This window comes from Cottoperca gobio, chromosome 21 (genome assembly GCF_900634415.1).
Source record: "Cottoperca gobio chromosome 21, fCotGob3.1, whole genome shotgun sequence".
NCBI lineage: Eukaryota > Metazoa > Chordata > Actinopteri > Perciformes > Bovichtidae > Cottoperca > Cottoperca gobio.
The window spans coordinates 13,133,499-13,152,625 of NC_041375.1; the positions used below are offsets into that span (position 1 = coordinate 13,133,499).

At 39.4% G+C, this 19,127-nt stretch overlaps 1 protein-coding gene across 1 annotated transcript; it reads left to right on the top strand.

The window, feature by feature from the left end:
- The first annotated feature begins 16,259 nt into the window (after positions 1–16,259).
- Positions 16,260–18,748, top strand: LOC115026522 (sacsin-like). Its single transcript, XM_029459374.1, has 5 exons — positions 16,260–16,539; positions 16,654–17,617; positions 17,891–18,085; positions 18,386–18,474; positions 18,651–18,748. Exons 1-5 carry the CDS (start codon positions 16,371–16,373, stop codon positions 18,746–18,748), a joined length of 1,515 nt encoding a protein of 504 aa, XP_029315234.1. The 5' UTR covers positions 16,260–16,370.
- The last annotated feature ends 379 nt before the right edge of the window (positions 18,749–19,127 follow it).

Consider the following 19,127-nt stretch of genomic DNA (forward strand, 5'->3'; position numbering starts at 1 on the left):
TCTACCACAGAAATGCAGAGAAAGAAAAGATGCTTTTGTAAAACTTCAACAAAATGCACTGCAATCTGACAAACCAAATACACCAGACAAGGTCATTTATGAAACCCTAATTAAAACTTCTGATAAAAGACAAACTGAATGGATCATTGCAGAACAGTTTGGCACATTCAAAAACAGTGGTGATGGTGAGCTAACACCATCAGAAAAACTTCCCCAAGCAGCAATAGCGGCTCGTGTGAACTCCAAGTGTTTAGTTCGAGCACCATCCAGCCCTATGGATTTTAAAGGAGAAGCATTTTGTTCACTTCCTTTGCCAGGAAAAACTGGACTGCCAGTGCATGTCAATGCAAACTTTGAGGTAGATTCTGCCAGGAGATTCCTTTGGAAAGCAGATGGGCAAAGTCTAAAATCTAACTGGAATGAATCTCTGAAACAGAATGTCATTGCTCCACTTTATGCCGATCTCCTTCAGTACTTCAGCCTTATCAATGCAAACAAAAAAGCCACTTGGGAAAGTATTAAGTCATTCTACTTGTGTTTTTGGCCAACTGTGTCCACAGATGTTGGCAAGGACTGGCATAAAATGATACATGAAGTATATAGATCAATCAACGAAAGGGGCCTTAATGTGATTCCAGTGTTTAGGAGTTCAACACGCATAATCGCAGGCCGAGAATCAAAGCAGCACTCATTTGACTGGTGTAATGTCAGAGAAGCTGAAACAACTAAGACACCTTATCTGACACACTCAGCAATGGACGATATAAAGACAAATCTAATTTTGGAAGATCTTGGAATGAAATTGGTTCCTTGTTTCATGCAAAACGTTTGGAAAAGTTTCAGATCCGCAGGCATTGAAGTGAAAGATGTGAATCCTTCAACTGTGCAGACTTTCCTGAAAGAAACAACCCTCAATGACCCAACCCAAACAGACAAGGATTTACCCCTGCCCATAACTGCTACTCTGATCAGAGATGGAACAAGATGTTCTGAGCTCTTGAGTTTCTGCTTAAAAGACTTGAAAAAGATCCCCATGGACAATTCCATTTCACTCAATGGACTTCCACTTCTGCTCACAAGCGATAAAGTTTTGAGAGTGTTTAACTCCAAATCTCCCAAGCTGATATCAAACTATGACTCCCTGTTCCATGGCTACAAGGAACAGTTTGCAGACTTTCAGACCAACAAAGACAACAGTCATGTTCTACAAACTTTAAACCTTGTCAAATGTTTGACAGTTCCCTGTGCAGCAGAATATCTGAAACCGTTAATTCAGCAGCTTCTTCAGAAATGTGAAGTTGATCCACAAAGTGGTCTTCATGTCCCAAACGAGACAATGTTGAGGTGGTTGACATTACTTTGGAAATTCTTAGTAAGTCAAATTAATCGTGCAACATCTAGGGATGATGATCAAAGTCTGACATTAAGTGATGTGAGGCAGCTCTTCAACGACTGCTGCATTTTACCTGTTGTGTGTCCAAGGTTGAACAACAAGCACTTCCTGCAAACAATGAAAGACATGCCGAGTGTGATTCAGTTTGCCTCAGAAAGGGAAATATCAGGCATCCTTTTTAAACTTGGTTTTCTGAAGCTTGACAATAAATTCTTCTCTGACGTACTTTTAGGCCGACAGGAAGGTTTACTTCTATACCCTGAACTTCTGGAAGTGAATGATAAAAGCTCTGTGTTGGACCAGGTCTACAACGTTAAACATTCAGAGTTTTCCCAGCTTTCAATTGCTGAGATGAAAGCGCTTCAGTGTTTCCTGCAGTCTGGAGTATCCGAGTCCAAAGACAAACAAGTTTATCAAAGTAAGCTCAAATCCTTGCCATTATTTGAGACAATACATGGTGAACGAGTGAGAATTGATGGACCTAAAGAGGTATTTCTCCTCATCAGCACTTATTCAAAGACCTTTCCAGATTTGTTCCTCCTGCCTGACAGCAACATCATTTTTCTTCAAAACAGTCTAGAGAACTTAAGTCTGCCAGAAACATTGAACATCAAAACCCTGACTGATTTGGACTATTTCATGAGGTTCATTCTGCCCATTGTTCACACACTCACAGAAATGCAGATGATTGACTGCCTCAAACTCTTACTGTCACCATTTTTCATTTATCTTAAGTATAAGGAAAAAATCATCTCCTCAATGAAGACAGTGAAATTGATTCGCAGTTCTCAAGGCAGATTGGAGATGGCATCATACTACTCTGATGAGAGTGTGGAGCTATACAAGGAAATGTTGCCCCAAGAGAGATTTGTGCCTGAGAGATTTTGGACTGAGTTGTGTGAAGAAGAACTACAATCAGAAGAACCAAAAACGTTACTGATAGAACTTGGAATGAAACATGTTGTGTCAAAACAAGAGATAATAGATTTTGCACACCAGTTAGAATCCGACGCAAAAAGAAACGGTCAACTGAAAGAGTTGAAATGGAAATCATCATTAGTATTCGAAGCAGCTTTGAATATAGTGAGTGACAACAAAGAGGAAAGCCTTCTGAAGAGCATTGCTGACATCAAGTTCATTTTTCCTGTGACAATTCAAGATGAACTGTGCAAATATCACCAACCATTTGCTGCTGAGAGAAATGCTGTTACAATCAGGGGATCTTTGATGGATGGTGATCCTAAGCATCAAGAACTGATTTGGTCCTCAATGCCAATCATACATCTACCTGTTTATAAGTCACAGGAGCTCCTGGAAATGATGAATAATGTAGGAGTGCATGAACAACCACCTTCACACTGTGTAACCAGTAACATGAGCAACATCTGTCAGTCACCCTGTAAAACTGAGCGGTCGATCAAAACCCGCGCTATTGTGTTTCGAAGTGCATATGCCTACCTGCAAGCAAATGGGTTTGAAGGCCCGCTCTTGGCTGGTCTTCCTGTTGTGTTGGTTGAAAAAGACAAAGACCTTGTAAGGCCTGATGTTACGTCGTTCTCACTCCCCAATGACCATGAATTCAGACCGTATTTCTACCAAATTTCTCGACATGACTTCACGTTCGAAAAGTTCTTCAAGAAAATCGGTGTTCAGGAAAAACCTACTGCAGTGCAGTATTGTAATGTTCTGGAGGCCGTTCATGCAGATTCCTGTGATAAACGCAAACTAAACCCAAACCAACAGAAAACGGTGAAACGAGCTGTTGAGCAGTTTTTTAAGTTAATCAAAACTGAAGGAAAACGCTCCCTTATTGAGGATGTAGAGACTTTGTATCTTCCTGCTGTAGATGGTAAATTATACCCATCATTCACACTCTACTACAATGATACAGCGTTTGAGACCAAAAGGTTAGAAGAAGCGCTGGAGAATAAGTTCCTGTTGCTGGAGAAACTCAGTGAATGTCATTTAGATAAGGACAAATATGCTCATCATCGGTTGCTGCAATTGCTGCCTCAGAATTTGAGGCCTAAAATGCTGACTGAATTCACTGAGGAGAAAGTAGTGGAATCACACATGCAGCTTTGTGAGCTCGAGACTGACTGTGAGTTTAGTGGATGGTTTGACAAACATCTGTCCTCTGGAGCATTTACACATGGACTAATCTGTCTTATCAGAGACAAGTCTGAGGGACAAATAACACAAGAAGATGCTACTGACTTGTGCAAGAAGACTTTTGGCAGTATTCAGATTGTCTGCTGCAAAAGTCTGAAAACTGAGCTTTGGGTGAATAAACAGCCACTAAACCGAACTGCCTCTGAAACCAATGTTTTTGTAAAACGAGAACAACAAGGTTGTATCTTTTACTTGAAACACAACAATAACTTAGTTCCCATGGTGATAAGTGGCATCAATGTGACTTTGACAAAGGAGATTAATGCTATTTTAGGTAACATATTGCAATCAAATCACTTACTAGTCCTTGCACACCTTCTCATGTGTAACAGTCTGCAAGATGTTCTGAAAACTCTGGCTGAAAATGGGATCCATGACTGTGGTGAAACTAAGAGCTTCCTCCTCAATCCACCAGCCCCGGGAACAGAAATTCCAGAGGAATGGCATGATTCCTTAGACATGAACGTCCTCAATAACTTTGAAGAGGGAGAATATGTTGGCTACAGCACTAACGACAAGTATATCTATGCAGTCATTGTTGAAGAACTGCCTGGGCACTCAGGACCATATTCACAGAGATACAAAATAGAAATTGGAGAAGATGAGCCAATTGAAGTCAGTTGTATTGACCTGTATCAGTTTAAAAGACAAAAGAAGCCAGAACCTAAAGGGAGGACATGCACATCTTCTGAATCTTCTTGCATGGAGCTGGTGCCACTAGCAGGAGCTTTGCCACATTCTACCAAACCATCAACTACAAGTTCCTCATCCACGAGATCCTCACCAGCCTCTATTGAGGAAGCAAAAATGGAAATTGACAAATGTCTGACAGAGATCTGGACTCTTCCTGAGGAGGAGAAGCATAAAGCCATCAAACGACTGTACCTTAGATGGCATCCTGACAAAAACCCCGACTGCCAACTTCTCGCCACCGAGGCATTCAAATACTTGAAGAATAGAATTGATGAGCTCAGCAAAGGGAAAGGCAAAAATACAGGCTCGTCTTATTCAAGCGGAAATTCAAATTTCAGAAACTTCTATCAGAGCTGGAATCAGGAGGCCAGGCATCACAGAAATGGCCGAGACAGATTCTCTAGAGGCAACCATTCATACAATTTTTGGACCCATAATGAAAATGTCCCAAGGCCAGACAAAGAGGAGGCCCAGCGCTGGTGTAGGCAAGCTCGCTGTGATCTCACTGCAGCTTACAAAGATGTTGGTGGCGCAAGCACAGAGTGGTGTCTGTTCAAAGTCCATCAAGCAGTGGAAAAGTCTCTCACAGCTGCAAAGTATAAAAAAGATGGTCAGCATCCCACCAGCTGCTCCATTTCAAGCCCTTGCAGCACGAGTTTCCCTCTACAACCTCCAACTCAGAGTTCTGCCTCAAATTGTGGAGAATCTGAAGAAGCTTGGAGTGGACGACAAAAAAACTCAGTATCCAAACTGCCATCCATTTCCCCATATTCCAAATGAACAGTTCAAATCAGAGAATGAATTGTTAGCACTGGACAAGGCAGCTGAGCTTCTCAGTAAAGTAGAGGCTTTTGTAAATTAGGGATTCAAGACAAACTGACATGTTGGCAGAGTCAATTTAAAATTGTTGTTCGAAATGCTGTTAGCCATATTTGATATTGAAACAAATAATGGCATCATTTGTTTAAAAGGACAGACCTAAGCATGATATGACTTATTGTATTATATGTTGTGAGAATTCTGAAGTTAAACAGATTTATTTGGGACTCATTACCATGACCATGTTGTAGACATTTATGACAACTCACTGAGGACCAATATAATAACTTTATGCTTTCCTTATTGAAATGAAAATATGTTGTAATGTTATCATTTGTAACTACTCACTTTTTAATACTTGTAAACATGTTTAACTTCTCACTGAGTACCAATATAATAATTGTATGACTTTGTTATGAAAATGAAAACATCAAGATTCTTTTTGCGATCTTGTTAACATTTACAATTTCTCACTAAGGGTCAATATAATCTTTTTATTACTTCAATATGAAAATGCAATTTTTTTTTGTTTAAGCACTCTTGTAAACATTTACTACTACTCACTCAATTCCAATATAATATCTGTAAGACTTTGTTATGAAGATGAAAACATCAAGATTTTTTTTGCAATCTTGTAAACATGTATAACGACTCACTGAGGATCAATACAATATCTGTATTTCTTTTGTTCCTCACTGATTTTCACTGAGTTATCCGGCTGGCTAACACTGGAACATACAGAAATACAGAGAAAATTAAATGTAATGTTATGGTTTGTTGTCATTTATTACTACTCTGACGATCAATATAATCACTGTACCACTTTGTTATGAAAACGCAAGTATCAAATCATTTTGTGGAATTCTGTCACAATTCTAATGTTTTTGTTCATTTTCTTACCTTTTGAAATGAAAAAAAAGAAATGAATTAAAGGATAAAATGGCTTTCCTTGTTTCCCATTTTTTGTGTCCAAGGGTAGACACTATATCACTATAAGTAGTGAATGTACTTATATTACTCTATTACCACTCTCTGAAAGAACATAATCCATTGCTTGTGTTTTTTTTAATTGCATAATTCCATAAATTATAAAAGTTTAAAAATATTGATTATTCAACTCATTCAATTAATTATTTGATCTGGCTTTTCGGTTTTTAATATCATGAAATATTATTCCTATACGTCAGCAGCCCTGCCACTTGCAATGCTTGGCAACATCTAGAGACCCTGGAGAGAAAGAGATTGCTCTTAAATCAACATACCTGTACTCATACTTCAACAATAGCGAATAGCATTACATCCTGTTAGCTATCTCCATCTATCGCTCTCTTGCCTTCTCACAACTTTACCCCGAATTAACAACATATCTCAAACACCATCTCATATTCTGTTTAGTATTTGGTTACATAGATAATCAAAACTTAAAGCACTTTAGTTAAGCCTCACTTTTGCTATCTTTACTACAGCTTAAAACTGGTGCCTTGATGTAGAACCACAAAGAAGCTAACCAAACACCTCCCGTCATGGGTGTCAAATCGTACCGTAACCTGTAAACCAGGGGTATTCAACTAAAATTCAAAGAGGTCCAGTTAGAGAACATTTCCTCAAGCAAAGGTCTGGAACATCATAATGTTTAACTTGCGTTGTGAATTAGTGTGATATATATTAGTAGCCTAGTAGCTGGATCAACATCTGCATGTAATCAACAACTGACTGTCAAATCTAATAAAGAAAGTACAATTCAAAAACATTTCGACAATATTTATTGTCACTTAACATTGAACTATACAGATATATATATTACTGTAGATATGTATAATGTTATTCTCGGGCTGAATTTAAAAATAAAATTGAGAAAATGAATAAAATAGCTTTTGAAAAATTGTCCGTTTTAAAATAAAATGCTTAATTTTAGAAAAATAAAATAAAGTGCAGCAGCAGCTTGAGTTTCCCTTTTTCTCTGTTAACTGTTTTACATCATGACTTAACAGTCTCAACCTAACAGGTCTTCACAGAACACTTTCTTGTCTTTGTTGAAGAACCTTACATAAACTAACAGCTGAGCATTGTCAGAAACATCCGTGGACTCCTCTACAGCTAAGCCTACACACGGTGCCTTATGAAGGGCTTCATCCAGCTGGGCGAGCACATCCTGGGTGAATATTTCACTTTTCTTTGTGGCTGATGATACTGACATAGGTATTCGCTATATTTTGTCACAATGCTCTTCTTTTTGTTTTCCCTCAAGTAAGGTTTCAGCTCCTGCACTCCTTGACAGCCCCTCCATCAGTAAATGTTTTTTTGTGTTGTCCAAGAAACTCTGAGGGAACATTCATTAGCAGGTTGCTGGGCAGTGAATGTATGGGTCAGGATCCTGCTGGACTGATCATATTGGGCTCTGAGGCTGCTTATTTTCTGTGACCTAAGTTTAGACTGGAGTGGGTATGTTTGGTCAAAAACGTTGTGCTTTGTCTCATAGCGCCGTTTCACATTGTCACTTTTAATGTATGGCTTAACTCGCATGCAATTGGTTTGTGAGTTTTCTGAACCGCTAAACAGTGCCGTAAAAACAAGAAAAGCTGCGCCGGTTAAAATAGAAGTGCCCTGTCAAAATTGAAAATCCCTTAATAATGTATTGATTAAAGGTCTGAGTCTGTGTAGGTCAGCCAGAGAGCCTGCCCTCTGACCTGAAGTCAGCTGACATTTAAAAAAACTCTGCACAACATCTGGGTTGAAGAGAAAAAAATGAACAGTGTGCCTGCCAAAGACAACAGCTCCATCTATCTCCTCTTTGCTGCAAAATCAAGCCCCAAATGTGAAGGTGTGTATCATAATCCTTCCATTCTTCTGCACTGACCTTGTATTTAACTAATTAGTTTGTATTTATTTGTAAGTAAATTGTAAGTAAACTTTTATCTTCTTTTGTCTTTAAGAAAAAAAGAAAAATAGTCAATAAGACCCTGCAGTGGATGCAGGACAGACTGAAAGTTGGACACTGGGTTGATAAGTACCAGCACCATACACAGAAGAGGGAAAAGTGCAGGCTCAAAGCAGAGGAGCAATATGCAAACTGGACTGCCTTGAAGAACAGCCAGGCCAGCCACTATTCCCCGCTGTATGACCGTTATACTGGAGGATTTGCCACACACAGAAACAGCATCCTGAAAGGCAATTTCTAATTCACTTCATTTTTTTTTTTTACTATTTCCTGTGGTACTGTGCTCATGGTGTTGCCTGCTCGGAGAGTCAGTAGTGGTTCAGCTGGGGATCAGACACTATATAAGCATGATGGCTACCTGGTTCTGTTCTCTTGCAGTAGACTGAGTCCTGGAGGGGCCATGAGAGAGGCTCACGACCACACCACCGTGAAAACACTCGGGCTCCTCCCGTCTGTCAGTTTTACCTGTATGTTGACAGGAGTCTTCCACAACTAGCCACTTGTGGAAGACTCTTGTGGCTGTGTGTGCTTGTATAGTGTTGCTGATGACCTGATTCTGTCCAGCTTTCTGAGCCCTAGCTGAGCCACTCCCGACTCTCCCCAGCAAGAGGCGCCATTACCACACTCCACCGCCACATTGTTTTTGTGATGTATAAACCATAATAAAAGTGAAAACCTCAAGTTGTATTGATTACTGTCTTACATAAATAGTGGTTAAGATGTGTTGAAATGTATTGATACTCATATCACAAATGTTCGCATTGTGTGGTGAAGGAAAAAAGTAATCCATCTAAAAGTTGTCAAGTTCCTGGAAACTTCACAGTGATTTAAGGAAGTTAATGATACGAGCCAATAAACATAATTTACGTAAAATTCACACTTTTTGGACGAATTGAGCGTAATTAACGGAAAGAGATATTTGTTAATGTGTTGATTTTGTTGGCCATTTAATCTGGTCCTGGTTTAACCTTTACAAATAATAATTAACTAAAGAATTCAAGGTTAAGTTAAAACACATAATTTATGTTGCATGTTTAAAATAACCTGCAGACATTTCAACAGGCTCAGTGGGAGTTATCTCCACTTTTGAAAACAAAATGGTAATGACCGAAGAACACAAAACTAGAACTTTTGCATGTTTAAGTCCAAAATGTTTTCAGTTGAAGTGCATTTGTTTTTAATCCATACACCAAAACGCCCTTGAAAACAAAAAGAAGAATGATAAGAAAACAACTAAATGACTGCAGTACATTTCAAGTGTTATTACTCTTTTAGATGGCTCATGTTAAACTATACGGAGTCAGAGGGTATCAGAGCTGCTAGTAAACAGTGTAAAAGACTAGTGTTTCCCCTACATTCATTCTGCACAGGCAGAATTATGAGCGCTGCTGCAAATATTTCACACGATCATTAATATCCTCTGCTGCAGTGTTTCACCGAGTGCGGGACTTAGGATGTATTCACACCATACACAGGCTGTGGCAGTGGGGGCTGCAGGGGATACTGTAAAAACAAAAAAAAGCACATGTAATTGGTCTGTGAGTTTCCTGAACCGCTAAACCGGTGCCGTAAAAACGAGAAAAGCTGAGCCGGTTAAAATAGAAGTGCCGTGTCAAAATTGAAATCCCTTACATTATTGATTATAGGTCCGGGTCCGTACAGGTCGGCGTCTGGGTCCGGACTTGGACCACGGTCCACCTGTTAGTGACCAAGCGAGTGGCGGAATAACTGTTTTATAGCTCGTGTGATAATAATGTCGGAGAGTCAGTAGCTCACAGGCAAAAAAGTCGGGAGGAAAACACGACATCCCAACTAAGTTGAATATGAATCATCCCTGACAAAGGATTGTTTAAGTTATCAAACATGAAACCTGTGTGAGCACATAACAACATAAAACAAACTGATGGCTTATAGTGTATTTTCGTGGTTTGACTTATGATGTATAAAATGCAGATACGTCGGCCGATGTGGTGACTTCGTTTCATAGTGGAGTTAAGAAACTATCTGTGATAAGCGCGGATGTTGCAGCCTTCTTAAGTTTCGTTTCATATTGGAGTTAAGAAACTATCTGTGATAAGCGCAGATGTTGCAGCCTTCTTATGTTTCGTTTCATAGTGGAGGTAAGAAACTATCTGTGATAAGCGCGGATGTTGCAGCCTTCTTATGTTTCGTTTCATATTGGAGGTAAGAAACTATCTGTGATAAGCGCGGATGTTGCAGCCTTCTTATGTTTCGTTTCATATTGGAGGTAAGAAACTATCTGTGATAAGCGCAGATGTTGCAGCCTTCTTATGTTTCGTTTCATATTGGAGGTAAGAAACTATCTGTGATAAGCGCAGATGTTGCAGCCTTCTTATGTTTCGTTTCATATTGGAGGTAAGAAACTATCTGTGATAAGCGCGGATGTTGCAGCCTTCTTATGTTTCGTTTCGTCCAAAATGTCATTTGATTTTGGTGGAAAACGAAAGGATGCCTGGAAGCGACGTTTTGGGGTTGGCCATCAGCAGTCTATATAAACAGCAGAACTAATGAAACACCATTTCTTTGGAAAACTCGCCAACAGCAGAACAGAACTGATTCAACTCTTCACAAATATGAATGAGGTACTGTTTTTATTTTATTTGACTAATGTGTAATTCATTATTAGCATCGTTATGGTTATCACCTGAATAAATGATCCGGTATGAGGGTGTATTGGGGAAACAATAGAGGAAGAGGAAACAATTTAATGCCAGATAAATTACTCCACGAAATAAAACTAAACAATTTTTTTAAATGATTTCTTATACTTCATTTATCATCTCTGTATGTATTAATTGATTGTTTTGACAATGTTACTCATGCACCTGCGTGTATGCCAGCCTGGTGTTGTGGAGAAAAACTTATGCTACTTCCATAAACCTGATTCATAAAACATACAGTATTCTTTGTGTGCAATCACGTGACAAAACTGTGTGACGTATGCGTGCGACGCCATGTTGGATGATATACAAATAAAAAATGCCGTCTAAAGCGAACAACTACAACAATACAAATCCGACTTCTTCAAAGTATTTTGACTCTCTGGAGTCCTCTGCAAAGGCAAGATTCAGAGAAAAAGTCCAAATTTGCGGCCTTGACCCGTACACGCTAACGCCGTCGGATTATATTGAGGATTTAGATTCATTACCGCCCATTGAATATCCTGATATTGTGAACTATCTTGTGCTACAAACGTCGTGGGCAACCAACGCACAAATGAAGGCATACAAGAGCTTAGATGCTTATAATTTCTTTGTTTCTGGCTGGGTTGGTAGTCTTCTTACCAAACCACTGAAAGATGACAGGGTGCTCATCCATGCCCGTGTAAATCACTCTCAAAGAGCTCGAGATACACCGCTCAAGCCGTGGTTTGTGAGTGAGAAGAGCGGCGATGTTATCCTCGCTAACGTAAACGCAAACATAGCTTTAGCATGAACTCTTGCCAGATATAAAGTGGACGCCACACACACGGGTGAATTGTGTTTTTTCTTCTGTTAAATCCTCACAAGTTATGTTGCTAAACCACAGCTTACGGCGTTCGGTAGACAGTAATTCATCCCTCTTTTGTGGATCGTTGTTTTTGATGATTGTAGGAAATCTAAAGAACCGTTTAGACGTATAAATACAAAGAAAATGACGAAGCGTTGCAGCAACTCACACGTGAACGGCTGCCGTCTTGGTTGTATATACCATCCAACATGGCTGAATTCCGGGTTGGGAAATAAGCGTGACGTCACATGCACACGATCAATATATATATATCACTCTTTATTTCTATGGAGATGAATTAAATGAAACAACCAAATTTACAATGAAGTTCCGGACCCATAAAAGAGGTCAACTAAAGAGAACCTAAATCAGGCCATGCTAACTTGACCTAACTAACTGAATGCAGAAGGGGAACGTATATGAGTGTGTTAAGTCCAGAGTCGTACCTCAGTACATGTATTGTTGTTCTCCTTCTTCTGTGCCCTTTGTTTGTGTGCCTGAGGCATGGGCATGTCTTTGGCATGGTCTGCCTCCCTCTCCAGCTCTACCTGCACAACTGGTCCTCATTGCCATCAGCCCACATGCCTCCTATCAAATCAGCCACTCTACAGTATATCTCCTCTGGTTTTCCCTCCACTCATCGTCAGATTGTTGTTTCCACTGCAGGTGGTAGTTGCCTTCAGACCGCTCTCACGCAATCTTTGTAGCTCTGTGTTTTTGGCCAGTTTCTAACCTTTTGTCTTTGTGTGCTCAGAACCAGCCTTCTGCTTGCCTGCCTGCCTGCTTATCCCCTTCACTCTCCAGCATCTCTCACCTCACTGTCTTACTGCTATTAAATCCCCTTAGCTCTCATTGCAATGTGTATGTGGTCAAAAGGTCAACAAAACTCAAGGGATGAGAAATCAAACTATAGAAAACTAAGTTGTGTGTAGAAGGGTTACTGACATTTCACTGAGCTGTGTGGCAGCAGGTGTGGTCATCACATGTGGATAAAAAGAGAAGCTTGTTCTGCAATGTACTCTTGACTCTCTTACAGCATCCAAGCCAGGAAGGATGAGTTCGACGACAAAGAAAAAACCTTTGTGAGTTGCACCTCTATCTGCTTCTATGTGCAAGCTGAACCACTAATGGAATAACATGATATATTGACCAGAATATGCCCTTTCACAGCAGCCATTTTGACATGTTATTGCAGAGTAAACCCACCTGGATGTTACAGGGTCATAATTATTTTATTAATTACACTTGTGTTTACCCTGCAATGACTGCTGTGAAAAGAGGCCTACTGTGCACTGAAACCTTTAGAAATAATTTAAAACCCAGCCATAGAACTGCCTAGATTGCTTTTTTGGGGAGGTTTTGCATACATGCTAGTGTTTAGTCTTTATGTGGAAATGAACATCATGTTATATTCAACTGTCAATAATGGTTCTTAATTTGTTGACCTTCCTAAGAACCATATATCGTATTGTACAGAACATTGTTGTTGTATCAGACAGATGGATCTATGTCACATTAACCAGTGGACCTAGAGACGCTCAGTGTAAAAGCTGTTCAATCACTGTATTAACAAACATGTATGCACGCTTGCTTTTCACCATATCATCAGGATTTACAATGAAGTGAGAGAAACAGGCTATTTACTTGACAGCTTCATCCTGCAGAGTAGGTTTCATAAATAGACTTTGAAGACACTTATTGCATATGCAAATACTTTGTATGCATAATAATGAACAATGAATTTAAGCGTCATTTACTTCAAGTATATTAGTATAGTAATAAGGATAAGAAATAGCAAATATATTTCTTCATGGTAAGTGAGGGCAAGTGCTGGGTGTTGGTGTAGAAATTTGAGTTTATTTGCATGACTGATTATACACAACAATACATGACAATTTCATAACAACTTACAAGCCCCGATACAGGACATTTGTATTAGTCTTGGAGCACATTTGAATTATTGTTTCTCACTCTTAAATCCTCCTTCTTGGTTTAGAACGTCCTTCGGGGCAACAGCACCGCCCTTCATCGACTACCTGCAAGATATTCTACGTCGATATCCAGATGGTGGACAAATTTTGAAGGTGGGTAAAATGCTATGACCAAACGCTATGCACTATTAACAATGATAAAAGGGTATGTTTCCCTCTCTAACAGGTACAAGACCATCAGATAGGTGAGGGAGATGTCAATCAAGTGCAGTTTGTACACACCCACACAGTGAAAGGAGGTGTAATTGGGCAACTAAAGTAAAAATACCTGTGTAGGTAGACTAAGGCTGTGCAGAGGCGTTAACTATACTTGTGTGAAGCCCCAATTTAGAATTTGGCAAGCTCTGTTAGCCCTTAGGAGTCGACCGTCATGCCGGAGTGATCAGATCACATGAGCTGTTCAAGCCGGCGCCGCATAAATTCAACAGACGTTGTTTCATGCAAATCGACCCAGTAAAAACGGAGATACGATGATATAAATTTGATGCAAAAATATTTTTTCTGCACGCTCTAAAGTATGAGAAATGGAATGTGGCGGCCATTACATATTTTAAATCTTCGCCATATTTTGTCATTTTACGAAGCGGAAAATAATGCTGGAAACTGTAGATCCTGCTCAACAGGCAGCATTTACCAGGAAGGGGGTGGGGTAATTGAGTAAATGGAGTGATACGAAGCAATACGAAGCAAAACGAAGCAATACGATAAGAGACGGAAAGAGACGAAGGGAGACGCCGATTGAAGGAAAGTGACAGACAAATATTTGTGAATTGAGAGATAGTTAGATAGATTTAGTATTGGTCCGAATACAAGATAAAACTGCACATGTTGGAGTGGCCTTTTATTGTGACCAGCCTAAGAATAAGGATATATATATATATATATATATATATATATATATATATATATATATATATATATGAATGATGCAATAATCATGCTGTCTAATCAGCATCTTGATGTGCCACACCTGTGAGGTGGATGGATTATCTCAGCAAAGGAGAAGTGATCACCAACACAGATTTAAACAAATTTGTGAACAATATTTGAGAGAAAGAGACCTTTTGTGTATATAGAAGAAGTCTTAGATCTTTGATTTAAGTTCGTGAAAAATGGGAGCAAAATTAAAAGATCGTTGAAGGAAAAACACCTGGATACACCTGCTATTTGTTCATAAAATGTGTATATAGGTTCATGCTACCTCAATCAAACTTTTACATGATCATAGTGACATCCCATGTATATATTTCCAGCTTTCAAAATGTTTCGTTGTGCATGTTTGTGTTATCCATACTAAAAATAATCTCATTTTAAAAATCCATTTCTACGTTTTTTTGTGTGGTTTTGGGTCCAATATGTTCATATAGTATGTCAAAATGAAAAAATAACTACCAGGTTATATAGGTGAGGTTGTGCTGGAAAAAAAGATACCAAACATTGACATGTCGTGTTCTTTAATTTCGAGACAGAGTTTCTACCTCGAATCAATCCAGTAAACTTCTTATTTATATCAAAGCATTTATTAATGTGATACAACAGCATAGAAGATATACCCAGCTGAGGACAATTCAGCGTCACCAATACACAGACCGCATTGAAGCAGTTACTGTCTCCTTGTTCTACTTGAATTGTAACTTTTTCAGGTTTTACAGTTTGCATATATCTTTTCACTAGGGCATTGTCCTCTCCCATTGGTTGGCTGGGGCCACGTCCGATAGGCCCCTTGTAGGCGTGTAAGCGTGTCCATGCCTCTTAGCGCTGACGTCATCCTTGGGATTCTTCAGTCTCCTCCTAGAGGAGTGGCGGACCTCTAGCATGTTCACTCTAGACATGTCTTTACCTGATCAGTGAATACATTTAGTGCATAATACTTCTTGGTGAGGAGTAAACAAGTGCATAATACTTATTTTCAGTGGTGAACTAATACATAGAGTATTTGACTATTACAAACTGTGGTAAACAAATGCATATTATTACATTCAGGAGTTAATTATATCACACATGCTAAACATTTCTTAATGGGGTTTAGTAAGGCAGAATCAAAAGTATGCGAAAACAGCCAAATCAGCCCCAGACTTGATGCTAATAGTTTTTATTTGTCAACAGGAGCTGATTCAAAATGCAGACGATGGTAAAGCCACAGAAGTGGTTTTCATTCATGATGAGAGAAGCTATGGGACTGAGAGCCTTTGGACTGATGAATTGGGAGAATACCAAGGTATGCAGGACGTTCAGAGAAGAGCCATGCTCTAGAGTGGTTATCAACATCAGTTGTGATGCATTTTTTCATAAAAAATATATATCAGAAAATTGATAAATGGAGCAAATAGGAAGTAACTCGATGACATTGTTTTTTAAGCCTCCCAGCAAAAAGGTCTTATAGTCAAATGTCAGCCCTCGTACTATTTTCATCCTATCGTCTGTATTTTATGCTTTTTTTCCTGTGGGTTTCCTCCAATAGTCTACCAAATGTTTACCAAAGAGGACATGGGTGTAATGTTTATTACAAATTCTTATTTTTTTCTTGACAACAGGCTTTTCGCCTTTTCTAGCGACCCAATACAAACTTGGTTCTCATGATCACTAAATAAGAAGGCATCAGGGTCTGATATGCTATATCATTTATATTTGTGTGTGTGTGTGTATGTGTGTGTGTGTGTGCATGTGCGTGCGTGCGTGTGTGTTGTAATCACACTGATATGTTTACATCCTCAGTCTCTTAAATATTTCTACCTGACTCAATACATTCTGGAACAGACTCCAAAATAAGCAGTTGTAAAAAGAACCCGGAGAGAGTTAATGAACACGCACAAATGCCTTGATCTAATGTCAAAATAACTTTTCTTCTGAATTAATGCATTTTTTGGTTTGCAAAGGTCCTGCTCTCTACGCCTACAACAATGCAGCGTTCGATAAGGAAGACTGGGAAGGAATTCAGAAGGCAGGGAGGAGTGACAAGCGCAATGACCCAAACAAAGTTGGGAGGTTTGGAATCGGCTTCAACTCTGTTTACCACATAACAGGTGAAACTATGTTCAGATGCACACGTATACCTAATAGTCTCAGTCTTAGATTTAGTCTTTAGAAAACTTGCATAGTATATTAATGAGACAAAATCGGTTTCACTTTATTCACAGATGTGCCAAGTATATTCAGCGCAGGGCACCTTGGCATGATGGACCCCCAAGAAAAAATATTCGGACAAAGAAATGGAGGTTTTCGGTGGTCTTTGGATGATGCAGATCACCAAGAAGCTCTCACGAAAATGCACGATCAGTTCCATCCCTTTCGAGATATAGTTTCACTTGTAAGCGGACAAGAATGGTCAAAAGTCATCATTGAGGATCAACACTTTGACGGGACAATTTTCAGATTTCCCTTTCGCAAAGAAAAATCAGATATTTCAGATAATCTATATGACTCTGACAAGGGAGTTGAGCTTTTTGATAGCTTCATTGCGGATGCAGACTTAAGCCTTCTGTTCCTGAAAAATGTGACCTCTGTGGCCTTGATACATATCGACATACATGGCATTGTTAACACCAGACTTGAAGTGAAATCCTCAATCCCCACAGATGTTGTTCTGGAGTCAGAAGACAAGTCAATGATTGAGGGTTCAACAAGGTTCAAATTGATAACCCTCAAATCAGAAGACCTCAAAGAAACAAAGTGGCTTGTGACAACATGTACCATGAAAGAAGGCAATGTAGAAATTCTTGATTCACTTTCAGAAAAGTTAAAGTTTTTCCCTCAAGTTGACTTAGCATTCCCTTGTGGTGAGAAGAGAGACAGTAGTGAGAGTAGACTGAGCTGCTTTCTCCCCCTACCAAACAATGAATCCAACAAGACAGGACTGCCAGTTTATATCAACGCGTGCTTTGGCCTCACAGACAACAGAAGACACATCAAATGGCAAGAGGAAGACCAGAAACATGACGAACATGCTGTGTGGAATGAATTGCTGATGAAGGAAGTGCTACCGCAGGCATACCTCGTGATCATTCAAGATGCTATCAAACTTGCCCAACAATCTATTCTGCCTGTCTCTTCCGTGTACGATCTGTGGCCAGATATCGCCCAGGTAAAGCACAGAGACAAATGGTATGGCGTTGCTCTGGATGTTCTTCATCATTTATTCAGGCAGAATGTGGCTGTCCTTTCTCTTGCAAAAGATGAAAGAGAGTTTATCACTCCATCAGAAGCTGTGTTCCCCTGCAATGGTCCAATAAGCAGTGACACATTGGCTGCCATTAAAAGGACTTTGGTTTCCTGTGGAGAAAATCTTGTCACTTTACCAGGTAGTGTTGCAAGAGCTATAGATGAGGCCTATCCACACCTAAACACCCTAAAACATGTGACTCCAACTTTCCTAAGGGACATCCTCCGCAGGATTGGCGTGAACTTCATCTCTAAAGATGACAAACTCTGCCTTCTGGAGTACGTTTTGAGTGATGGAAAATACAGAGAACTCGAGGGTCTTCAGCTGCTTCCACTCAACGACGGCTCTTTCAGATGTTTCACAAACAGAGAGGAGGACACTGCTTTGATTGACAGCAAGGAATTTCCAAAGTATGTTTTTTATTTTTAACTTTATTCTCTTGTACAATTTATATTAAATAGATGAACACAAGTTGTAATATTTACTGTCATTTAAAACATCCATACTAAGTGAACATTTTGGTAGTTGCTCCCCAAATCCAATCTTAAGATCATTAGTACTGATTGGTTCACACTTTTGACAATTACTATTTTATTTCTGTTTCGATTGTAAAATAATATATTTTGGGTTCACTCAATGTACACTTAGATTATATGAAAATGTCTCTGTCTTTGTCACATGCACAATAAACAAACTTATCCTTTGTGCAGAGTCTTGCTACCATGCTGCAAACACCTCTTCATCAAAGAGGATCTCAGTCCAGCCTGCCGTACCCACCTGAAAGAACTGGCCAGAAAAAGTAGGAATTTAATTTTATAGAGTAGTGATTTTAAAAGTAATTTACATCGGTATCTTTTCACACTAAATAAACATTTATGTATTTATTTTCCAAAAATCTATTTTTCAGATTTATTCAAGGTCATCAACATTGACGCAGGCCAGGTTCCTGAATATACCAAGAGGTTTTTGCCACAGGACTGGAAACAGACGAGGAAGGGGCCTGTTACCTGGGACGTCAGCAGCAGTCAACATCCACCTTTAGACTGGCTCCAAGAATTCTGGAAATTTCTTAACACTCACTTCAAAGAGTTAAGTAATTTTACTGGAATGCCATTGATACCAGTCAGTCCCCTGTCTGTGAGTCAGCCTGTATCACTAGCAAGACTAGAGCAGAACACAACCATCATATTTCAGAAAAGAAAGCAGATGAACTTACCAGAAAGAATCGCTCAGTTGGTGAACAAAGTTGGTGGCACAGTGGTGAGAGGAAACGAGTGGCTCAAGCACGAAGACCTAGACTCGTATGTGCTGTGCCCATCTCCAAGGAGTGTTATGAAAGTATTGGTAAATTTAGATTCTCAGGATCTAATCAGAGAACTCCAGACTGCCTCTCACGGAGCACGAGAAGAACTAAAAGATTATCTCTCTCGTCTTGATTCTCTCTCAGTCACT

What these genes read in the sequence shown, in the direction of transcription:
- LOC115026522 (XM_029459374.1), top strand. Translation starts at nt 16,371, where the DNA reads ATGCATTTTTTGGTTTGCAAAGGTCCTGCTCTCTACGCCTACAACAAT. An exon ending in GACAGCAAGGAATTTCCAAA is followed by an intron (nt 18,086 to 18,385) that starts GTATGTTTTTTA and finishes TCCTTTGTGCAG; the next exon opens with AGTCTTGCTACCATGCTGCA. An exon ending in GAAAGAACTGGCCAGAAAAA is followed by an intron (nt 18,475 to 18,650) that starts GTAGGAATTTAA and finishes TTTTTGCCACAG; the next exon opens with GACTGGAAACAGACGAGGAA.